At 45.1% G+C, this 26,006-nt stretch overlaps 1 protein-coding gene across 1 annotated transcript in view; it reads left to right on the top strand.

The window, feature by feature from the left end:
- Window positions 1-26,006, top strand: part of LOC147724808 (1-phosphatidylinositol 4,5-bisphosphate phosphodiesterase gamma-1-like) — a 731,250-nt gene that overhangs the window by 422,406 nt on the left and 282,838 nt on the right. The window contains exon 13 of the mRNA XM_086966316.1: window positions 22,487-22,607. Within this exon, the coding sequence (XP_086822442.1) occupies window positions 22,487-22,607 (121 nt within the window). The remainder of the gene's footprint in view (window positions 1-22,486; window positions 22,608-26,006) is intronic.

The following is a 26,006-nucleotide window of genomic DNA, read 5'->3' as shown; positions in this document are numbered from 1 at the left end:
AGACTTACCACTTCATTCCAATCAAGATGGCTTCTGGTGTGCCATACTTTTGTCATAAGTAAGACTGTTAGCGCTCTAGTTGTTCTTTAGAACACTCTGGGACATTCTGTCATTGGGCTATACTTGGGGTACATCTGGGTGATATTTGGGCTACATTTAGGCTCTTTTGTCTCTGGTGGCCATCTTGTGAGACTGTATGTCAGAATTTTTTAATGAAATTGAAGAGGGTTTGAGAAGTCACTCAAAATGTGCCCTAATTTTTCATTCTGCAGCACTAATCATACTTTCTATGGCAAAATATACCCCCTCATGCTGTTTCTTTTTAAATTAAATGTTTTAAGAGTTCCCACTTTATTCCAATCAAGATGGCTTCAGGTGTGCCATACCTTTGTAATAAGTAGGACTGTTAGCGCTCTAGTTGTTCTTTAGAACACTCTAGGAGGCTGCAGTAGAACACAAAGGAATCAACTGACAGTCTCTGTCCTTGTTGGATGTACATGTTTTACTGAGAATGTCAGACTTCATTTTCACATGACTGAGAAAGATAATGTGAATTTACAGAATAAATATGCTTTCAGTTTAGCTTATAGATCCCCTTCCAAACCACTGTGGGAAAATCATGAGATATTAGTTTTCTTTCAAACAATATTCATGATATCACAGCAGAAGGTTTTTTCACATGGTAAAATCACCTTAGAACCCACCACAATTCCTAAAACGAGTATGGTACCATCAACAAATGATTTATAATGTAACTAAAGTCCTAAAACCCTCTATTAACTACAATGCTTTTTAATGAGGTGCTATCATGTATATTAGTCCCAAGATGGCTGCCAACACTTCTTGGATGAAGTGCTGACAGCCAATCAGATCAGATGTGTGGTTAGGCTCCGCCCAGATATATATCTTTTTTTGAACCTAAATTACTCAAAATCCACTGGAGCACATATATTGAGACCTAGCAAAGGCACATCGGGCTAACAGTCCCTACAATTTTGCCAAGTTTCGTGCAAATCCATTCAGCCGTTCAAGCTAAAAGTGAGGCCAACCGCCCTATGCAAATTAACATGGGAAAAACGTGTTTTGGGACCCCCCTTTTTTCTCGGCCCCCCCTTGATGAAACCCCCCCAAATTGTCAGGTGCTGCTCAGAAACAAAATGTTCCATTTTCCTGAAAATTTCAGCCAATTCCGTCCACAAACGCCAAAGTTATTAGACATAGAATTTTCAAAAATCCCATAGAGAAAAAATCCTAACTATATATACCTACTGGCGACCGCCAGTAGGTAATATATATATATATCTCAGAAAAAAAACGTTAAATTAATTCTATAGTTGGTTGAAAATGTCAGTTTAAGTGTAATATTTATATATAACATTTTAAACTAAGATTTATTTTAATATAAAGTGAGATAATATTGTCATACCACACATAAGTATAATGTCACTTTAAAGTAAAATGTTATTACCATACGTAACTATCCTAACAGTGTGTGACATGAGGTTAGCCGCAGGGTCTGGTCTGTGGTCGGGCCCTACTCACAACCCCTCCCCCGCCCAACTCCCCCTGCGCTTGGCCTTTGCACAGTGGGGGTTGGCTGAAGAGCCTGGTCTATTGTCAGGCTCCACACTCAACTCTCCACAGCAGGCCAACCCCTCCAACGCGAATGGACACAAACCCCTTACTTTTTGAAAGAAAGTTATTTATGCATTTACTGTATAAGAAGGGCCACATGAAACAACAGCGGGATGTAATACACAAAGCAGAGCCTTCAACACTGGCCACAGCAGCATTTCTCAACGCCCAACTCTTCGTCCCCAGCAATATTGCGAACATATTGAGCCTCATCATCTGCTCCATCGCTCTGAGTCCCGTGGTCATTGTCTAATTCCCCCATTCAGCTGTCTAACATTTCAAACCAGTCCTGCAGATCCACAACCACTTTCTCGTCTGTGCGGACCATTTTTAATAGTATTGCCTCCACTTTTGAACACTCTTGAACATCTTTCTGCCATGCTCTCAACCCTGGGGCCTGCAAGCATGTCCATGAGATAGTGATTTGGTGTTTCACCAATACCAGTCCCAAAAAGGTGAACTTGCACTGCAATCGTGATTTCCGGGGCAGAGGGACAAGATTCAATAAGCAATGTCATACACTGCGTTCCAGCCCAAGATTAACGATGTGTCAAAGCCTATCTACTGCCCCAGGCCAATATTCAAGCAGTACAGCACAGCTCATGTCCTATTGAGCAAATCAGCTTCCTCCTCCCCCATCTGGGCATCCTGGTGAACTAGCTGGAAATATTCCTTGCAGTTGTGAGGGGACCAAATATAAACGATGCACTATGTGAAAGTGCACTTCTTTCGAACTGGTGTGGCTAGATATGGATTGGACCTGCCTGGGGTTGAGTTCCTCACCGTGTCTGTGAGTGGTGCGTCTAAATCAGTATCCCACCCATGCCCTCTCCTAAAGGGACACGTTTGAGTCTGTCCCTTTTCAGTGCGCTGTAAAGGTTCGAAACAGCATGAGCGGTATATCCCAATTGTAGCAGGGTTTCTTGTACTGTGGTCATCTGAGGTGTGTCCGGGAAGTCTGTCCAGACTTCCCTGAGAGGGTTTGCTATTTTTGTATATTGTGGAAAATGCCCCACTCCTACCCCAAAGCTAGCTTGGGCTTCTTCAACTGTAAAAAAGACTCCCCAATGTTGAGGTCACCCAGTGTGGTGCAACCACCCCCCTTCCACCGAGTAACTGACAACGCATTTTAAATGGCACGGAAGGGCTGCAGGCACCATACATTCAGAGATGTAGAGAAAGGGGGAGGGGTGTTCATTATCCTCTTGACTGTGACATACCATGCTTTGGCGGCTTCCTTTTTTTTTTTAATAACATGTTTCATTGATTTTCAATATGCAGCATAAAAACAAAACAAAGACCAACAATGTAGTCACATTTGTTGCCCAAGCTATGGCAACATTCTTAATTATGAATGGGCAGTGTGCAGGTACTGCTCTACCCCGCATCAGTGTGCTGTGTCTTGGTTTTTCGTCCCAACAGCTCCTCTGTTATCGTTGTTTCCAATTATTATCCTCTTCGCACCACTCTGCGGCATACTGTAGTTGCGCTGCTAAGTAGTACAACTCCAGGTCTGTCAGCCCTGCACCTTCCTTTCGCTTTTAAAAAAAAATTGATTTCCCAATTTATTAGGACTTTTGCGAGAGCCTGCATGGGCCCTGGACTGCTGCAAGAGTTCAGATTCAGGATTGCAGCACCCCAAAAATAAAACCTTTGTTTTACTTTGACCTCAAAGGTGGGTCCTTCTGGCACCCCCAACATGGTCCAGGGGCTCAGGGTACCCCTAACCTTCTCCCTTATATCTTATTTTTTTAATATTCAGGATACGAGGATACAAGGACTGAGTCCCTGAGTCCTGCAATGGTAGTTGCAATATTCCTCTTTATGTTGCGCTGAGTTAGTTCAGGATAGACGATAAGCCTTCCCTCTCCCCTTGCTAAGCACTGCTAGCAAGACAGCGCTCAGTCCCAATTTGGAAGAGCGGTGTTCCAAAGCATCTTGTACAGTTTGACGGACTGAGCCTCTGTCTTACTCCTTTAGAGTTGATTCGATACTGTTCATATAAGGAATCTGCAAGTGTCAATACCCCTTTGGAGAATAAGTTATGTCTGGTAACATTGTCGCTGATGGTAATGATGCCACCAGTTTTCTTGTCACCACTACTCCATCGTATCACCCCCTCGTGGTGGCTGTCATTTTTATTTGGCTCCGCCCTACATATACTCAGACTCTAAAAGGGTGCAGAAAAGATTGAGGTGAAAGTGATGTCAATGGCTCACGCCAAACCCTATAACTGGTGACCAAGGGTGGCAGTGTACAGTGCCACCTGGTGCCAATGACATAATACTTCAGGAACATTTACAGATCCAGTTTGAGAGAGGGTTTCCATAAAGAATCAGCTGGATCGATTATAGCCATCTGAAAGAATGCTACCAAAGGTTCATAACTAATACTTTAGGGCGTCCAGGCATTTGTATAAGGCTTTTATTTCTTGCACAAGCCTTGAAAGCTGTCTTGAGAGGTTGTGCAATAAATATAAAATTGCTTATGTCGCAAAAAGAAAGATACAGTACTCCTGGGCCAAATGTGTTTTCAATAGCAGCAGTAGAGACAATGAAGAAACATAAACTTTCAAGTTCCCCATTGTATCAGGGGCTCCAGCTGCCCATCCTCTCTGCTTTGAGGTCAGAACTCCATGCACTGTAGATGTCTGCGTCATGACAGAAGTGTAACACAATTACTACTTTACCATATAGTAATTAGCTCAGTTTACCTAGACATGGGTGCAGATGCACCTAGAAAAGCAGGTTTCCAACACATGTACATGTTAAACTCACAGGAAACAACTTGTAGCAGTGACTTGTACTAGCTTGCATTCCTAGGTGTCTCAGGTTAAACATGCTACCAAACACGAGGGTCTGCACACAAAGATTCTGTTGTACAGTGCACTTGATATGGCTGTAACACATGCTTTCTTTTATACTCTAAACAATATCAATTAACACTGCGACCAATAAAATCATTCTTTTTTCAAACAAAGGGAAGATTTTTCAGATTTTTTCAGATTTCTAATGCAGTGCTGCCCATACCTTTAAGAAACATGAGCCATTTTATAGAACGACAAACATTCGCGGCTCACATAGCTTTAATGAACATGTGGTGAGGGAGATCTTTTAAATTTCATAGTAGACAATCTTTTAAAATGTTGTGAATAAACAAACTACTTTGCAGTTTTTTGCATGCCTCTCTAACAGCAATTGTTTATTAATGTCACGACCTACACCACACCTTTCGATATATCTTTATCGGACTATGGCCACAATATTGATATGTCTGTAAAAGTGGCAGATGATGAACTGAACTGGAGCTGGAAAACTTTTCAGATTAGGGTGCTAGCCTGTGGCATATGTTCACTAAAATGACAATGCTTCTGAAAAATCTGGGTGTTGATACCAATGATTTAAGCACATTTGAAAGACTCCTTCTTCAGCAGAGTATGAGGTAAGGCTCCATATCCATTTTTGTGTTACAACAAAGCCATGGGGTGCATTTTGGGATATACATATATATTTTGTCATTTTATATAACACATTTACAGCCCAAGGGCATTGGAGCGCTTTACATGAGCACCAGATAACATTACATAAGGTCAGATACATTTTTTGTTAAGCACCTGAAATTAAGGGATTTTCCAGAGCCAACACTGGGACTTGAACCCGGATCCCCAGATCTAAAGTCAGCAGCTTCCATATTTCTCAATATATGTGAAAGTTATACATAAGTGGGATGTTTGTGTATGATCACGTATAGTGAGCAGGTCCTCTGTTGAAATGGCTTTGTAAAGTAAAAAACACAGTGGCCAAACATACTGGAAGGTTTATCCGGAGTCTTGCTTAAGAATACTTGCAAGGGTTTTTTTAAAACTGGACTTACGGACATAGTTCAGCACCTTTGCACCTGTGGTGTTAGAACAATTTTCAGAGTGGGAATGCTGACATCAATGTTATATTTGGGATAATGAACAATTCTAGCTTCACGCAAAGTGTAGTAAATGTATTCAGCAGGAGAGTTATAAGGGTGAATTATGTAGCTGGTGGTGCAATGTGGAGCACACTGTCACAAATATATTACTAAAGCATCGTGCTGGAGCGCACTGTCATTTACAGACAGCACATTTTCCTTTGAAATGGCCACTAACTTTGTACAGACATGCAGTTTTACCGATAAAACCATATAGCACCCAAATGATAATGTGGAGAAATTGGGTTTCAGTGAATATTTATTATTTGCGTATCACCAAGTAAAATTGTCTTGTTTTGTTTTAAGCCAATTAAAATCTTTGTTTTGATCACACTTCAGAATTACAAAGAAAGTGATTCATTTTTTGCTTTCCTAGTTGTAGATATATTCTGAAATATGTGTACAGTTCATTTACAGTTTTTAGGTTGAGGCTACTGTCGCACTGCGTAAGCAGTGGGCGTAGCCGAAATCTTATGTTGTGTAGTAGGGTGCGTGAACACGCCCCTCTTCTTCATTGGCTGGCCTCGTAAATGCTGGCCAGCCATTGGAGGAGAGGAGCGTCACTCAGTTCAGGCCCCGCCTTGACGCGATTCGGGGGCGTTTTGCTCTCTTTTTTTAAGCCCCGCCCCTCATCTCATTAACCAAGAAGCATTAGTTCGGCTCAGACCTAAACCAAATAAAAGCCCGAACTCCCCACAAAAAAAGAGCCCACCCCCGCCCACCTAACTTAATAGACTTGTTCTGTCTTGCTTGTACTAATCGTTCCCGTTCATCGACTCGCAATCGGGAAAATTGCTTGCATTCATCGGAAAGTGGAAAGACCCCATACAACAGTTTCCCCATCTAACACGGCAGTCCTCTTGGCCCTTTTAAGCGTACGATAAGTAGCATATTCGGTCTAGTTTCCTTCATTGTTGATGACGTCTTTAGCTTTCTTCGCGCGATGCTAAGACTCAGGTACTGACCTCGTAATAGTTCCAAGACAAGGATTCTCTAATTCACCAAATGGATTTTGTATCTCTGGGCCAGGTAGTTTGTGTCACTTAGGGTTTGGGATTTGCAGCCGTGCCCTTCTACTAGCTTCTTGTACCGTCACTGCAGGATTCAGCTGCTGGGAAGGTAGGGTTTGCACGGCAGCTGATGGCCAAATGACTGGGTTCGGGAGGTCAGTTCGGGGTAGTGATTCTCTGCGGGAAGGCCAGCAGTGCAGTTGTATGGACCCTGTAGGTTGATTAGTGTGAAGGCTTCAGGGCAGTTTAGCTGCCCGCAAGTCAACATTGTACATCCGCGCAGCTTATCAGACCTTCATTACACACACGTTCGTAACACAGTCTATATGGTATGCGAGAGAGCAGCTAATTTAATTGAGGAGCAACGACTGGGTGTGCCTTGCTAGGCTTCTACTCTTTGTGGGTTGTTAGGATTGTGCATCTGACCAAGCGGCGTTGTGACAGTGTTTACATTGGCTGTGTATGGTTGCGCGTTTTGTGTTTCGGCAAAACCTGTGTTTGTTTTCTTTTCAGTAATTGTGCGTTTACAGTGTGCGTGAACTATATATCTAATGTCAGTTGCAGGACCTATACCGTGCAGTTGTTGTCTGTGAGCCCTGCCAGGCCTCTGCATCTTGAATTTTTGCTGTAGCTATAATGCATATAAACACTCAAAGTACCATAACGTACGTCTGCAGGGCAAAGTTTGTACATTGCCATTGTTTTACATTTGCTACGTGTACTCGGTGGGGATACTGTGCATTTGCATGGTGACAAATCTGTACTACAGCCGCTGCGTAGGAATTGTCTTTGTGCTTTACACAGCTGATCATCTTCGCTCTGTCTTTGTAGTTCCAGGTACAGCATCTGCAAAGTCTGCAGACGGGCACGATTAGTTGTCAGCTACTGTCGTCTTGCCATGCTGGGGTTACGTATCTGTGCGCATCACTAGTATTTTGTTGTACATTGTAATTCAAGTGCACACTGCGATAATGTCGTGCAGTTGTCGGCGTGCTCTTTCAGAGCAGTGTGTACCCGGTGTGCGCTGTGATTCATTTTCCTTTTTTATCTGCAATGCAAGGCAAATGCTGCCACTACATTTTTTATTTGATTCGCGCAGTCTCTCAGCACTGCAGTTTGCATCCTTTGCAGATTCCCTATTTGTGCCGTGATAAAAACGCACCCCTGGCTCAGGTAGAGTGGCTTCCCCCGCCCCGAGATGTCTCGCAGGGAGCCCCGATCTCCCCAGAGAGCCCCCTGTCTCCCTCAGAAAACCTCCAGCCTCCCCAAGTCTCGCACCAGGCGTCTCCCTAAAATAGGGAATGTCTTATAGCCACAGCTGCAGACTTGGGAGCTGCGAGTCTCGGCGTCGATCCTGTGATTCTGGGCAACTCACCTAATCTCGTGCATAGAAGCAAAACAATTGGTGTTCATGCAAAACGCTCCAATGCCCTTGGACTGAGTTCGCTCTACATAAAAATGCAACAATAAAAAAAAATCTTCAAATGCACTCGTCACAAAATGATGTAACTGTATTAAGGGTTATTTTACTGCACATTTTGCGAAATCACTCAATTCACTGATAACGGGGTACCTGGCTAATTCGACGTGTTTTATGCGTTAAATACATTATATAATGTATGTAATACATTCTTTAAAATCAGTTTTCCCAAAACCTGATTTTTTTTAAATCATGGTTTTGAGGAAAACAATCATTAGATTACAATTTCTCTTAGCGACCCACCACCGTCTGGAAATAAATGGCTAACGCTGTAATCTGAAGTAATGTGTCGTAGGACGAAAACATTATGCAAATGAGCCTCAGATGCTGTTTCACGGACGCCCCCTCTGCCCCCGCACAGACAATCACCTCAAGGTTTAGCGGTTACAAAGCTGTACCTGGGTAGGACTGCTCAGTGGGCGAATGCATGTGCCGCAGACACCTGTATTCAGCACAGTGCAATGGCTTGACACCCAGCGGGGCCTGCTGAGCAGTCCATCCTTTGAATGTTGGTTAGGCAAATACAGAGGGAGAATGCGGATGGAAAAGAACCTGCAATGGTCAGATGAAGAGAGAAAAGCTAGGGTATACGAGGCCTGAGGGGGAATCAAGACTAGGCAGCCCTGGTAATAAACAACCCCTTCATCACAGGGAGCCCCGATCACCCCAGAGAGCCCATTGTCTCCCTCAAAGACGCCAGCCTCCCCAAGCCTCGCACCAGGAGTCTCCCTAAGCATAGGGAATGTCTTATAGCCACAGCTGCAGACTTGGGCGCTTCGAGTCTCGGCGTCGATTCAACATCCTGTGATTCTGGGCAACTCACCTAATCTACAAGCAAAATAATTGGTGCTCATGCAAAAACGCTCCAATGCCCTTGGACTGAATTCTCTCTACATCATTTTTTTTGAACATTCTTCACATTTACTCTTTACAAAATTATGTCACTGTCATAAGGGTTATTTTACTGTAGATTTTGCCAAATCACTCAATTCACCGATAACGGTGCCTTGCTAATTCGACATGTTTTGATATTTTTTTTATAGTGGTTTTGAGGAAAAGATTACAAGTTTCTCTCCTAGCGACCCACCAAAACGTTGCATATATGATACAATTAACGGATAGCATAGGTCATAGGACAAAGAGTTGTGCCCTGCATTTTCTTTGCAAAAAAAAAAAAACAAATGTCCATAAATAACCTTATTTTGTTGCGAGGTACGATAAAAAAGAAAGCAGCAAAATTATGTTTAGAATTTACCTTCCAGCAAATCCATTCACATTTTATGTTAAAATAAACGTTTGCTGCTGACATCTACTTTTATCTGAGGATAACAAATTGAATTTTCACAAAACTAATTTAGCCTTTCGTCTTTTAAGGTGAGTTAATTCTCTTCCATTAAATTGAGTGCTATTTCTTAGGGCAATTGCCGAGCAGGAAGCAGTGGATACCAGAGGCCTGCAAAGGGCTCAAGATGCGCGCTCGGTGTGTGTATAAACGGTAATATATACGGTACTCCGATTACACGTCACATTACATATCTCTCCAAATAAGGCCCAAGTAATCCCGCTCTACTGGCAGTAAACAAGTCAAAGACATTGAGGAGACCCGATTCATCACAATTTTATAACTTTTTTTTAAGTTCTGCTTTTTCAGCTCAATTCAGCCATTTCCTTGTCTCCACACCCTGAAAAAGTCCCACAGTTATTAAAAATACCATGCAACGTAGTGCTGCATGAAAATACTGGGTGCTGCGCCGAGCAATCGGGAGAGAATTGTGCAGCGTCGTACTTACTAATATTATTTTTAAATGCGGTGTTAGCGCAACACTAAAGAAATATGCCACGTCACCAAGGGCAGAGAGTAGTGTCTTCCATCAGATTTAAACTCGAGGCGCTCCCTCTAGGGCAAATGTTTACAAAAGGGGGAGTGACACACAAGGCGGAAATTACACCTTGTGCATGCAAAATCACTGAGATTCAGCGGGTCCTCTGTCTGGCCCAGGCTTCATGTCATGCCAGAAGAGCCCATGTAGGCACAGCATCAATGCCAGCATTTCTTCATTCCACATCCATCACTTCTGGTTCTTCATTCTGCATCCCTCACTCCTAGTTCCTCATTCCGCTTCCCTCATTTCTTGGTCCTCATCCCTCACTCCTAGTTCCTCATTCCACATCACTCACTTCTGGTTCCTCAATCCGCATGCCTCACTTCTGGTTCTTCATTCCACATTCATCATTCTTTGGTCCTCATTCCTCATCCCTCACTCCTAGTTCCTCATTCCGCATCCCTTACTCCTAGTTCCTCATTCCGCATCCCTCACTCCTAGTTCCGCATCCCTCACTCCTAGTTCCTCATCCCTCACTCCTAGTTCCTCATTCCGCATCCCTCACTCCTAGGTACTCATTCCGCATCCCTCACTCCTAGGTACTCATTCCGCATCCCTCACTCCTAGTTCCTCATGCCGCATCCCTCATTCCTTGGTCCTCATGCCGCATCCCTCATTCCTTGGTCCTCATGCCGCATCCCTCACTCCTAGTTCCTCATTCTGCATCCCTCATTCCTTGGTCTTCATTCCAAATCCCGCACTCCTAGTTTCTTTTGCTTCCATCCTCCTTGGGGTGAGACTGCCTGTTTTTTTTAGGTCAATTTGCCCTGTAGGTGGGGCAGGCGGTTACAAACTCACAAAGCACCTGGGAATACGTTTCTGTATCTGGGGGGAGCTGCCCTTGTTATTTCTTGCCTCTGTTCCCTGCTGCTGTTCGTTTTTTTACTTGCCTCTGTGTGGCTCTGTGTGTGTGTGACTCTGTGTGAGGGTGGCTCTGTCTGTGTGAGGGTGGCTCTGTCTGTGTGAGGGTGGCTCCTTCTGTGTGAGGGTGGCTGTGTGTGTGTGTGTGTGAGGGTGGCTCTGTGTGTGTGTGTGTGTGTGAGGGTGGCTCTGTGTGTGTGTGTGTGTGGCTCAATGTGAATGACTGTGGGTGGCTCTGTGTGGGTGGCTCTGTATGTGTGTGTGGGTGGCTTTGTGTGGGTGCAAATGCAATAGGTCTCGCATTTGCGAGAGATTAAGCTATTGGCATTGTAAATGACAATGCCATTTATATATATGTTTTAAAAACAAAAACATAAATAAAAAATGTCACGAGCAATGCCAATAGCTCTTACTTTAACAATGCCGAGACCATTGCATTGTAAATGCTTGTTTTATTTGTGTTGTGTTTCAAAAAATGACATCCTGCAGCCTTTTCTTTCACACTCCTTGTACCCCAGCAACATTGTCACATAATTCACTGAAAAAGCTTGTTTCACTTTACAGTCAGAGAAAGAAAAGTAAACTCCAATCCCCATGTTAAAAGAATAAGTAACAAACTGTCAGAAGACATAGCCTGACATTTTGCCTCTGTTTTAGAAGCATTGCAGATGTGACAAGATAAATACAAAATCTACAGGCATCTTTATTTATTGCTCCCTTTGTGACCCACCAGAAACTGGCTGGCGACCCACAGTTTGGGAAACACTGTTCTAAAGTATTTATTTGCATAATGATGAAGTCTCCAGAAACAATACGTTTTAGGCTTTTGCCTTTCCCACGTTTCAAGCTAGGCATTTTTCAACATAGAATAAATAGCCATGTTAAAAAAAAGTACAACAGTTGGGGCCCGATTCACAGAACTAACTTAAGACAAAATCCTAAACCTACTACCATTTTGGTATTCACAGAACGCACTTACTCACTTTGGTATTCACAGAAGGCACTTACTCATTTCGGTATTCACAGAAGTTAGGAGTCCTAACTTTAGGACTCCTAAATGCCTTCTATGAATACCGAAAGTCTTAAAATTATCAGTTTAGTAGTAGTAAAGTTAGGACTCCTAACTTTAGGACTCCTAAATGCCTTCTGTGAATACCAAAAGTCTTAAAAATAGGGTTTTTCTCAGTTTAGTAGAGGTAAAGTTAGGACTCCTAACTTCAGGACTCCTAAATGTAATTAGAGAGCTGAAGTGCCACGGGTCTCACTATCATCATTTGCAGTGACTTACTTGTACACAGAACAGCAGCTTGCCAGCTCCCCATCTGCTGGACACTGTTGCATTTGTCATATGCTATATTATTTGTAGTGTCCGCCAGTGCCAGTGAGCACATAGATCAACCCAACACTGGTGCTTGGTTGTTCTATGGTATGCTTTATGGCCAAGATCACCAGTTCCATACCTGCAGCTTTATAGAGTTGTCTTGTGGTGTGATTACATTGTCACCTCAGGGCGGTTTTAAAAATCCATTGGAATGTGCTACAAAGCCAGTAAGCGGAAGGAATAGCTAAAGAGCAGTAACCGACTGGCTGATTTTATAAATCCGAGTTACTCGTACTCACCGATGGGTCTGGTAAAAGTGTTCATCAGGCCCATTGATGTTACTAGTAATATGGGAACACAACAGGCCTTTACAGTTTCCCACACAGTTTCCGCTTGTCCGTGGATGCAGAATTCCTAAAAATCAGATGCAGTAAATCTGAGTCCACCAGTTAGTTATTGCCCATTTCTTAGTGGACCCTCTGGATCCAACTCATAATGGCGGGCTATTTAAAGTTTCCAGTAACCAGAAGTTACTTACTGATCTGTAACAGTAACTTTGGGGGTCAGAAAAACTAATTTTAAATTGGTAAAATATCCGGGGAAAGACCTTCCTCATAAATAATGAATGTAAACAAATAATGTCAACTCGATCCACACTCATTTTGGAATGATTCTCGAATTAGTCGGTATATTGCATCAATAACCAACAAGGTCGGTGTTCCATTACACAAAATTGTGTAATGGCTCAGGGCTTGCATTTAGTGCAGGACCCGAGAAAATAGAATGCAAGTTTTGTTGTAAGCACAAAGCCAGGTGACAATATAACTGTATTTAAGGCAAATTGTAACATTTCAATAATGTCATAATCACAATTAAAAAATCCAGTTATCCATTTCAAGTTTACGGCGACGTTTTGGCCCTTATTGTGTTGATTATTCGTTTAGTGGGTGTTCATCAGGACAACAATTACTAGATACATCAGTGTGATGAGAAAACAATGTGAGGCATGTGCAACATTGTGAGTACAAAAAGAGTCTCATAAAGGCATTTTATAGTCCTATATTCTAAACCTATTTTTTCCAAAACTGCCCTGGAAGTAGTAATGATTACCAGTATACCAAGCATTATATAGGTGTCCAGTGTCCACTCCCTGTAGACTTTTATTCAGAAATCTCTGACGCTCTTGGTAAAGCCAAATTACTAGGGTATTGATTGCCTAAATGACATTTAAACAGTTATGGTTTTCTAATGAAAAAGCAATATGAAGGCTGTCTGGGTAGTAAATACTGTGTAACGCGTAACAACAGAGCTAGGGCATACCCGTCAAAATAGGTATTTTAGGAGGAGGAGCTACGCGGGCATCCAAGATGGTCGCGTGAGCAGAGAGCTCCCGAGACCCGCGCCGCCCTTCTTTATCTATCCTGCAGATATCCTGGTCACTTCGACAGGCTTTTGGAGTGCTACTCTCACTGATGCTGTCGATCCTTTTTTGGTCGAAATCGGACCTCGGGGACCATTTTTCTATCGTCTCCAACTTTCTGGCCTAACCCCAGACGCAACCGGGGTCTCAACTGCCTATTATGGCCGAGCTGTAATGCAACAACAACGGCTGCCTAGCATCTGGCCCACCGGTGGTGTGCCACTTTCACTTTCGGTTTCCGGCCCTCTCGTCTCTGACTCCTTGGGACCTCCTACTTTGTCTTGGCCTGCCACTCTCACGGTGAACGCTTTCCTTCTTTGGGCTGGCAAGGAGGCCTGTGGCATCCTCTCCTAAAACTACACTTTTGAGTTTTGGGACTTGTCACCGTCCCGCTGCACTTGGGTGTCTCCGGCCGACGCTGAATGCAACATGGCGACAAAACCTGAGGCGGAGAAACGCAGGAAGACTGTTACTCGGGGGGGGGTCGATCCAGTCCAATATGATCGAGCGCTACACCCAGCCGAGAGGCTCCCCCGGTGTTACCAGTGCTGGCTTGGAAGACCCGAGGACCGACATGTCGTCTTCCTCTGAAGTGTCTCTTCAAGACCTTTTGGCCGCCATTTCTGGACTCAAGGCCGATATGAGTCAGCAATACGAAGCCATCGTGTCCAAGATAGACACGGTGGCGGTGGATGTTACTCTTATTCGAGCCGACCTGGCCAAGACGAACGAGAGGGTGAAGGCATTGGACTTAAAGGCATCGAGTTTGGTGACGGACATGGCGGAGGCGCAATCCGAGATAGGAAATCTGCGTTCCTCACACGACCTCTTGCTTAAACGCATGGAAGACTACGATAATAGGGCCAGGCGGAACAACATACGCTTGGTCGGAGTGCCGGAAAACAATGGTGCTGCCTCGATCGATCTACTGGTCGAGGAACTTATTGTCGCTAAACTCGCTCCTGCAGGACTCAGCAAGTTCTTTGCCGTAGAGCGCGCCTATCGCTTCCCAGGGGGTCAGGTGAAGCCAGGAGGCCCGCCGAGGCCTATCATCGCTAGACTGTTTCACTATCGGGACAGAGACGCTATCCTACAGGCCGCTCGTAAGCACGGCCCGTTGAAGTACGATAATAACTCTGTCTCTATCTATCCTGATTTCACTCCCCAAGTGCAACGACAACGATCTGGGTTCCTCGGAGTGAAGCGTCGTCTGAGAGATCTGGGACTGAAATACGCCATGTTGTTTCCAGCTCGCTTGCGGATTGAGTTCAGAGAACGAGCTTATTTTTTCGATCAGCCGGACCGTGCTAGTGACTGGTTGGAATCGTTGCCGAAAGATGACACTGAGAGCGGAGGCCCTGGTGGTGCGGAAGGTGGTGCAACGGCCCAGGATTAACGTGGGCCCCCAGAGGTCCGACTTGAGACTATGAACTCTACAGAGTAACCTTATTGTATGCTTTATGATTATGCCCGTGGTGGTGCGGGTGCGGGTGATTTCTCCCTCCCTCCTCTGGGGGTTCTTTGTGTAGATCAGATGGGGCGACAGGCACACTGCAGTTTGGGGTGGCTTTTTAGTCAGCAGGGGTGCAGGGTGGGGGGCGTTGTAACGGGTTCTTGGTTGGGGGGTGGTTTTTGGGGACTTGGTTGTGTTTCATGTTTTTTGTTATTTTCCCTTTTTCATGGTATGTCACTGATTGCAAATATTCTGGATTCGTGGTTGTGGGGGGGGTTGGATCGGGTCGCTTTTTCTGGGATGGGGGGGTGAGATGCAGGTTCTTTCTTGGAACGTCAACGGTTTGGGTGACAGAATTAAACGTGGCATTGTGTTACAGTTTCTGAGGCGCCATGCCCCTGATGTTGTGTTCCTTCAAGAGACGCACTTGATCGGTAATGCCTGTAAGGCTCTTGACCGTCGGGGCTATCGACTGGTCGCCCACGCTGGTTTCATCTCCGGGTCCCGGGGAGTGGGTATAATGGTGAAATCCTCCCTTGCCCTTGAGATTGATGATGTTATCCTGGATGATCGGGGGCGGTATGCTGCTGTCTCCGGGAGATGGGAGGGTAAGCCAATTGTATTAGTGGTTGTGTATATTCCCCCGGGGCTGCAGGCTACCACCTACGCCGATCTTGGCAAGACTCTTCTTGGTCTCCCTGATGGTCTGCTGATCATGGGCGGAGACTTTAACTCTGTTATGTCTGGCGAATGTGATCGGCTGCCCCATAGAGTTTTGCCGCAATCCCAGATGTGGCTCTATGAGATGGCTGAGACTTTTGGTCTGGTGGATGTTTGGCGTTCGCTACACCCTGCCCTGATGCAGTATACCTTCCACTCTGGTGCACATGGCAGCCTCTCTCGTATAGATTACTTCTTTATGCTGGCTTCTACTCTATCCTTGGTCCGGGAGGTTCGTCATCTCCCCCGGGGCATCTCGGACCATTCCCCCTTGATGATTAGGATTTCTGTGGGTGGTCTGCTTGGTAACAGAGTTCCACCTGTTCCCCCCTGGCACTTCCGGAACCCCCGGCTCCGCTCAGATATGGTGAAGGCTATTGACTGTTACTGTGATGAAAATGTGGGTTCGGTCACCTCCCCTACGGTTCTCTGGGAGGCCTTTAAAACTGTTATTCGGGGATCTGCACTATCTCTCATTGCTGCTGAGCGGAGGGCTAAGAGGGAGGCCGTTCTGGCCCTTGAGACTGAAATCACGGCGCTTGAAAGTGAGCTGGGTGGGGACGACACACCTGCGCTGTTACACACTCTGGAACTGAAACAGGCAGATTACAAGGCTTGTGTTACCGATGCTGCTAAGTTGATGCGAGCGAATCAATTGGGCCGGCTGTATGATGTGGGTGACAAGGCCAGCAAACTCCTGGCATGGCTGGATAAGGCTGAAAGAGCGAGTCGTGTTGTGCCTGTTATTGTTCGCGAATCTGGTGAGAGTGTGTCTGACCCCGGCGAGATTGTTGATTGCTTTGTTGACCACTTCCGGAAGGTTTATACCCCGGTGAGTGATCGTGATGAGGCTGATTCCAGGCTGTTGTTGCGTGATATAGCTCTTCCTTCTGTCTCGGAAGAAGAGGGCCTTGCTCTGGAGGCTCCCTTTACGGTGGATGAGATTGCCCTTGCTATCCGATCTTTACGCTCAGGTAAGGCGATGGGCCCGAATGGTTTGCCCATCGAACTTTACAAAATTTGCCCGGACAAGATGGCCGCCCATTTGCGCAACATGTTTCTTGATGCGTCCGAGGCTGGAATCCTTCCACTTGAGCAGCGCCTAGCTACTATTTATAAGGATGGCAAGCCTCGTGATCACTGCACCTCCTACCGCCCCATTTCCCTGCTAAACGCGGAACCTAAAATCCTGGCCACGGTTCTGGCCAATCGGTTGTTGAAGGTGATTTGTGACTTGATCCATCCGGATCAATCCGGTTTCATACCGCACAGAAACACGGCCCTTAACCTGCGTAGGCTTCATGGTGTTCTCGCGAGAGCTGCAACTCTCACGGAGCCTGCGGTGGTGGCCTCTCTAGACGCTACTATGGCTTTCGACACCATCGAATGGCCCTATCTATGGGCGGCCCTCTCCAAGTTTGGCTTTGGTCCTAACTTTATTGCCTGGGTCAAGCTCCTCTATGAACAACCACTGGCTCAGGTTGTGGTAAATGGTAGATGCTCTGACCCCTTCCCGTTAGGCCGCGGCACCCGTCAGGGCTGTCCGCTTTCCCCGCTCTTATTCGCGCTGGCGCTTGAACCCCTTGCGGCGTGGCTCCGGTGGGAACCCTCGATTAAAGGGATCCGGTGGGCGCCAGATCTAGAGGATCGCGTCTCATTGTATGCCGATGATATCCTTCTTTATTTCACTTCCCCTCAAAAGTCCTTGAACGTCCTCTTCGACGTTCTTACATCCTTCGGTAAGAACTCTGGATTGGTCATCAACTGGACCAAGTCCTGTGTTTATGTCACGCAGGTTCCCAATTTTGGTGGCTGCAGACGGCTTCAAGTATTTGGGGATCTATGTCTCTACAGTTTCTTCAGTCCGCTATGAGCGAAACTTGTACGCTCCGCTCCGCCGACTCAAACAAGATGTGAGACGGTGGCGTGAATTGCCCTTATCCCCATTGGGCCGAGCGGCGCTTTTTAAAATGATGTCGCTCCCCCGATTTCTCTACGCCTTGCAGAATTTCTTTGACCCAGTTCCTGCTCGCTACTTTCGCGAGGTCGAGAGTTTACAGCGACAACTAATCTGGGATGGTCGTGCCCATATTGCATTGTCCAAGCTCACCCTTTCCTGGTACGATGGTGGTATTGCTTTGCCAGATATCAGACGCTATTATTGGGCCTCGCACCTGAGCGCTATTAATCATGCAACGTACTCATCGGATCCCGCTCCCGCCTTTGCCTTGGATAAATTTTTATTGCCCGGTGGCAACTTTAATAGGGCTTTGTACTCGAAGTCACCAATCCGTCTCCTTACGGGTCCTACGAAGTGTGCAGTGCGGGCCTGGAGGTATGCAACTGTGGCTACGGGCTGGGGTGGCAAGCTGACGCGTATGACGCCACTGTATGATTCGGATCGATTGGGCAACCTTTGGAAGACGAAAGGGTTTGATAAGTGGGACATGATTGGGATAAGTAAGGTGGAGGATCTTTGGGCACGGGGCGCTGTGAAGTCCTTTGCAGTCCTGAAACTGGAATACCGGCTTGATGACAAGGAGCACTTTCGATAAATGCAGGTTCGACATGCCTTGTCCTCCGTCTTTCCCCCCGGTACTGATATTCCGCAATCCTCCCCTCTGGAGGACCGTGTCCTAGACGGCCCTGTCCCTGATATCACGATTTCCTTAATATATAAGAAGCTCATTAACAACAGGGCTGACCAGCTGGAGAAACTTCGTGCTTCTTGGACAGCTGACGGGCTTGAACTAGACGATGAGGACTGGCAATCCGCTGTGTCCTCCCCGAAGGAGGTGGCTATTCCGGCTTGACTTTGTTTTGTCCAGCTGAAGATCCTCCACCGTGTGTATGTGACTGGTATGCGTCTGGTGCGAATGGGATTAGTAACGGATGGACGATGTAGGCGTGGGTGCGGTATGGATGGTACTTTTCTCCATGTTTTGTGGGAATGTCCGATGGTCTCGGCCTTCTGGTCTAGAGTGCACGATGTTATGGGACGTGTTACTGGAGTCCCTCTCCTTCCTGAAGCACGACGTTGCCTGCTTAATGTGTGGGAGCCTTCGGACTGTAATGCTGCTCAGACGTTTTGGGTCACTCTGGGCAACATGGTTGTGAAGAGGGATATAGCTCAGCTCTGGGGCTCCGCCAGACCATCGCTGCTCAGTGCCTGGAAGGAGAACATGGACTGGTGCATGTTTCGAGAAAAAACGGTGTATGAGGCACGGGGGCGTCCAAAGAAATGGTCCAGGGTCTGGGCTCAGTGGAATTCGTACCGCGGAGATATTTGCTCCCCTCCACTTGACTACGAGGCTCCTCTCCCCTCCTCCCTATGATTGACGTTCCGTTTCCTGCTTTCCATATTATCTGTGTTCTTTCTTCCTTCATGCTCGCCCCCCTTGCCAGATGCGTTCCTTTATATACTTATTCCTTTTCCCCTTTCCCCCCCTCCTATGACCCTTGCCAGTATGATACCATGTGTTTGTGTGTTGTTGTTTTTCTTCGACAAAATCATAAAATCAAACCTTTTCTATCCTTTTGATATGGTTCTATGTTCCACACGATAATGTACGCTCAGAGATTGCTTTAACGGCGTACTGTCCCCTTTTTTCCTTTTTTATCCTTTCGTTATATGTCATAGCGGCCGGCCCCGAGGGGTTGTAGGCAGACGCTGTGTACTGTGCATTTCACAAATAAAGGTTTTAAAAAATAAAAAATAAAAATAGGTATTTTAGCCTTCGTGTAATCAAATTCTTTCTACTAGAAATATTTATTATGTTCACTGTGTGAGTGAAGGCATAGAAAAACTGGCACAAGTCAGGAGGTGACTATCTGTTTTCAAAAAACATAAAGGAAATATAAAGTCAAGATGTGTGTTGTACTAAAACTAAGAGCTAAACTGAGGCATGGAAAACACCAAAGATTACATGTGGCTGAAAAACTCCCATCAGACCACCATTATGGCGGAGTAGCGTGACGTGGGATACGGATGGAAAATCCAAGTCTCACCCAGCCCATCAGGTGATGGTGTAGAGATGGATTGTAAGTGACCCTCTTGCCACAATGTATCAGTAGGTGGTGATGGTGTACTAAGTATAAAGAGTGTGTACTAAAATGAACTACTGTAGCAGAAAATATGTTTAATAGGCACTGTTACAGTGTTAAGACTAAAATAACGCCCCATAGTGTGAAAATATGACTATGTAAAGGCGAAGTGCAGAGTGGTCACTTCGCCTTTACATAGTCATATTTTCACACTATGGGGCGTTATTTTAGTCTTAACACTGTAACAGTGCCTATTAAACATATTTTCTGCTACAGTAGTTAATTTTAGTACACACTTTTTATACTTAGCACACCATCACCACCTACTGATACATTGTGGCAAGAGGGTCACTTACAATCCATCTCTACACCATCAGCTGATGGGCTGGGTGAGACTTGGATTCTCCATCCGTATCCCACGTGACGATACTCCGCCATAATGGTGGTCTGATGGGAGTTTTTCAGCCACATGTAATCTTTGGTGTTTTCCATGCCTCAGTTTAGCTCTTAGTTTTAGTACAACACACATCTTGACTTTATATCTCCTATATGTTTTTTGATATTGATAGGGTTTCGAGGTATATAGGTCGGTAAACCAACCCATAGACCCCCCTCTACCTTTCCTTTTTTTAGTGACTATCTGTTTTCCCCAAAAATATTTATAAATTTACCAGCTGTTCCTACCATTCTTAGAAATGTGATGGATCTGTTTCGTTTGATAAAAGAAAAATCATCAATGAAACATACTAACATTTTAGGAATGCAAACTGCCGGGTACCGTCCACTGATAAAGAATTGCACAAATTTAGAAAACAGTATTACTAACCGTCCATCCCTTCCCCAGGGGAACTTCAAGCATGATCTTTTGTTTTATATTTTGCTTCTTAATTGTTGCGTCAAGTATTGAACGACATTGCTTGCACACATCCTCTTTCAATACTTAGACACCTAACCTGCCCGATGTTTTTGCCTAATCCAGATCAAGACACGAGTTTAGATGGAAGGATGAAAAACATATGCTCCTTGTTAAAAGTAACCCATTCGAAAACAAAACCAAAACTAATTGCAAAATACCAACATGGAAAACGAAGACATAAACAAAATGTTTTTAAACTAAGTCACACAATAAGGTCATTGAACTAAGGAGAACATTTCCACACTAAAGCAACACAGACCATCATGCAGCCTGAAGTCAGCTTACCTCACCAGAGAGAACTCAAAAAATAATTTCAGGCAATTTTGAAAGACAGGTACTGTTAATTATAGTGGTACAAAAGGGGGTGGTGATGGACGGAGCATCTGAAGCAATCAAACACTCACACCCAGTCAAAAGATCTGGGTTTAATCCATCACCGTTCTTTAGCCCACTCTGCCACCCCAGTTCAGACATGGCTATATGCAAATCAGTCTGACCCTGTGCCTCATGGGAACAGTCCAGCCCGAACTGCCAAGCCATGTCTTCCCTGGACCGGAAACAAGCTTCCGAGGACCGGTTTCTGGCATTCCAGCCAACTGTTAATTATAGTGCCTGGTTCTCTAAATACGTTCCCCTCCATGTGGCACAGAATGAAACTGAAATAGTGCTCTCTTCTGCCCTACAATTGATTTAGCCGAAAAACACCCAGCCTCAGAAGGAACCCTCGGTTACTGGTCGATTGTGTGACACCCACTTCTACCAGGTACCACTGGGCCTTTAGAATCATAACGTGGCCACTTGAGCAGAGGGTTACCTTGCCACTGCTGAGCAAGTTAGAAAGTGCCTGCTCACTCTTTCCTTCCCTGTTTGATGGAAAGAAGGTCTCAGAACCAAAATGGCTGCCAGGCACCGTTAATAAAGAGAGGTATAGTCTAAAGATGGAGGATTGAGCTTTGACTGGCTTGAGAAAAAGATGCGTTGACATGGACTTGATAATGAGCACCTCCCATCTTACAGTGGTTTGTACCTGACGCCCCATTTCTCAGCGACACACCACAAAACAGAGCTTAATGACTCGCTAGCCTGAGTCACTTTACCAAAGCAGATTCCACACTCCATTCATGAGCAGCCAATGATTTCATAAAGTGATCCAGCCATGCATGAAGACTGAAGCCGGTCGCATTACACCATCTGTAGGTGAACCTCTTTCTCCTCCCTCTTCGGCCAGTAAAAGACCTCAGAACCTAGTCAGCTTCCAAGTATCCCTTTCCAAGCCCGTGGCTTACCCTGAGTTCTAAGCTTCCAAAAATGGAAAGGCTATACAAAAAGAAAGCCCTTTAAAGTTAAAAGTAAGATCTTTTCCCATTACAGGTAAGCCATGTCAAATGTCGATGTGAATCAATTGATGGCGTTATAATGACTGTCTGATAGAAGACGGCATTACAGTCCTCAGGAAATTATGTTTTTCACTTTTTGCACTTAGGATCTGCTGAATAATCCTGTTGGTATGTATTAATAAATGCTGCTTCTCAGCCATGAGGGGAAAAAGTATGTTCTCAGAACATCCTAGAATGCTGGTGAAGGCACAAACCACAAGTCCTTCAGGTTTGGATTGATGATGATGGCATTAGGCGCAATGGCCTAATAGACCTGGAATTCTTTACTCATTATTTTTCTATCTCTAGCATGGGAATATTTGAGGAGGCCGGCTTTGACTTGATGGACAAGGAATGAGCGTTGAGTGGTATTACAACTACTTACTTTCTGATCTCTGTTTTCCTAGTGGACTGTTGGGATGGCCCAGATGACCTGCCGATCATCTACCACGGACACACGCTCACCTCCAAAATAAAGTTCCTGGACGTATTGCACACCATCAAGGAGCATGCCTTTGTCACCTCTGAGTAAGGAATTCTTAGACATTCAAGTGTGTAATCCGGAATTTAGCTCAATTTATACTGTATATATTTGATTTTGCTTTTCTGAAATGAAGTTATGTCTGCAAGAACCTCTGTTTGTAGACAGTCTTCCTTAAGCTCAGATCCTGTCATTTTCCAGCCCTTCGTTCATGTTGTTACAATAAACAACATATAGGCAAGCGTAGTTTGTAGATAACCTCTTCATGAGAAGTTGCTGTTTGTTGTGTTATTAATGGTGGCTCACCAGTGATACTGGCGGAATAGCCACAATTTAATGTCTGCAGTGGTGATTTGTGTCAGTGGTTGCAAGTGGGGGACACTGGCAATCATTTTTGAGACTGAGTTTGAGTTTTCCTTAATATTCTTTGGCCCAGAGCAAGAAAGACAAACACAGAAAAGGGAGAACAAAGGAGAACGAGAAAGATTGGAAAACGTTGAGCAAGGGAGAAATTAGGGATGAAAAACAACCTGCAAGAGTGATATAAAGAGACGACAGGAAGTGTAGGGTGGTGGAAGAAAGAAGCACGAAGGGGAGTCAAGACTGGACAACCTTAGTAGTCAAAACCCAGCAATCGACAGCACTAGTAGCAGATTCCTAAGGACATGTTTAGGTCCCTGAACTTTTTTTTTATTTCAGTTTGGAAAATACGCTTAGCCTGTTGGCTTTAGCCTGTGAGTTGGATCCCACAGAGAAGTGAAGGGCCGCTTGAACCTCAGCATGGCAGACAATTGTCCGCACCGGTAAGAACATCTTTCTCAGCCTGCTAAAAAGTGCAGTGACAGCAGGGTTGACCAGGGCTGAGATAGAAAAGCAAACACATCACAAGCCATGCCGTGGTGTTAAATCCTTGATGCCGGGCTACCTTGTGCACTCCATTATTCCATACTCGCAAACATTTCAGCGTGCACTGTCAGTGTTAAGGACTCTGGCAGTGATATTAGCCTTGAGATATGTTTTCAGAAATGTTGTGGAAGATACCAGTCCTGTAACAACAAGACCATCTCAGGAGGTTTCTTCCACTGATGGAAAATAACACTGTAGAGTTTTACTTTGCTAGTTAATGGGAATTCCTGAATTGTTAAATCATTAACCTCACCACTTACACTAGGCAGTGTTTACTGTGATCAGCCTTTCAGACTTCAGGTCGCCAGACTTACTTCACAAGGGAAGGCGTGACACGCTTTTCGAGTTTGACCACTTTATAGATTATTGAACCGCAAGGAGCAATGTTGGCAAAGGGCTGTTTTTGTTTTAGCAGCGTAGCTTAGCCCTGAGAGCACAAAGACACTGCTGCCTTTGTGGAGCTGTCTAGCAGTGTTGTACAGTCATTCTGTGCTCTCGGTGAACGTCTCTAGCGGACCTAGGACAAAGTCAATGAGATTACCGTATTTTCCGGCGTATAAGACGACCCGGCGTATAAGACGACCCCCGACTTAGGCAGAAAAATTTTAGGTTTAGTGCTATACTCGCCGTATAAGACGACCCCCCACTTCCAGCGCAGCATAGCCATTCCGAGTATGTACCGGTATTTTGAACTTACCGTATTAGTCTAGTCCTCCTCCCTGTGGGTGAGCAGTAAGGCTTTATCAGTGGGCAGTGGGTACCTATAAGCGTTTATTTTACAAACTGAAAGACTAAACGCAAAGAAATTGGTTGTAGAAACAATCTTGCTTTACTCGGAAACATTTTATTTAAAACCATATCAAAAACTGTCACTTCTGAATAACGGCAAACATAAATAACGTAGTGCATGAAACAGTGCAAGTGCATTAAACGTTCCATAACTTCCCATAAATCCAAGCGATTTCTACAGGATTTACAACGTTCCCTTTAAAAACCTTCAAAATCCTCCTCTTCGTCATCTGATCTCATAAGTAAGTCTATGAGATCTTGTGGTACATCTGTAAGGCAGTCATCGTATGGATCTTGTACCAATTCCGTATCAGATGATGTGGTCTCTTCTTCGGCATCCTCTTCACCTTCCCACAGATAGTCGTCCTCCATACCATCTAATGAGTTCGATATGCCACACTTCTTGAAAGACTTTATGACTGTTTCTGCATCGATGTCGTTCCAGGCCTTTATGACAAAGTTGCACAAAACATCCAACTGTGGCGCACGCATGTTTCCTCCTTTTGTGAATGTTTTTTCACCGCTAACCATCCACTCATTCCACTGTTCTCGGATGCGATCTTTAAATGGCTTGTTTAGGCACACATCCAGTGGCTGCACCAACGATGTCAGTCCTCCAGGTATAACAGCAGCATCCGTTTTCAGTCTTGCCAGCCTTTGCTTGGTGCTGGGAGTTAAATGAGCCCTGAACATATCCCACACCAGTAGACTACGCCTTTGTAGAAGTCCACCTGGTCGCCTGCTCCATACGTTATCAAGCCATAGCTTTACCCCTTCTTCATCCATCCATCCTTTCTCATTCACATGCACAAAACAACCAGCAGGAAACTTGAGTTTCGGCATTGTTTTCCTTTTAAAAATAACCATTGGCCTCAGTTTGCCACCATCAGCTGTGCATGCAAGTACCACAGTGAAACTGGACTTCTGATGTCCTGTTGTTTTTATTAAAATTGTCTTTTCGCCTTTTTGATGGACAGTTTTGTTGGCGATCATATCAAAATTCATCGGAGTTTCATCCATGTTTCCGATGCTACTTAGCGCATACACATGTTCATTGCGCAGCCTAATGACGTAGCGATGGAAGCTATGCATTTTGGCATCAAGATCCGCTGGTAATTTCTGGGCAATTTTTGTCTTTTGCCGCAATACCAGATTATGCCTTCCCAAGAATCTGGTACACCAGGACACAGTGGCCTTAAATCTGTGGCTGAGATCGGGATTAGATTTGGCCCACTGAAGTGCAACCAAGCGGATTTTATTTCGGGTCACGACATACCCGCTTTGCCGATGCTCGGCCACCATGTCTGCTACATGCTTTTCCAGTTCTGGCCAATGTGGGGTGCCTCTTCTTAGTGCACACTTGCCCCTTGGCATACTCCGCAATGCTTGCTCATTTGCTCTCCAGGCCCGAACCATCTTCTCTGTCACTCCATATTGCCTAGCAGCAGCACAGTTATTATGTTCCGTGGCAAAAGCCACAACTTTGAGTTTGTAGCTGGCTTCATATTTTCTTCTCCTTGCCACTGCTGGAGCCTTGCTGAGTTCTAGACTGCCAGCCATTTGCTCTGGATGCGCTGCTGGAGCCTTGCCGGGTTCTTCGCTGTCTGCCATTTGCACGGAATGTGCTGCTGGAGCCTTGCCGGGTTCTTGACTGTCAGCCATTTGCACTCGATGTACGGTACTGGTGCTGTACAGAATGGACAGGTGCAGAGACTGTCTTCAACACCACACGTACGGTACGGCAAATACGC

This window comes from Lissotriton vulgaris, chromosome 4_1, assembly GCF_964263255.1.
Source record: "Lissotriton vulgaris chromosome 4_1, aLisVul1.2, whole genome shotgun sequence".
Lineage (NCBI taxonomy): Eukaryota > Metazoa > Chordata > Amphibia > Caudata > Salamandridae > Lissotriton > Lissotriton vulgaris.
The sequence above is the reverse complement of the archived record's forward strand: the minus strand, read 5'-3'. Positions and strand labels throughout refer to the sequence as shown.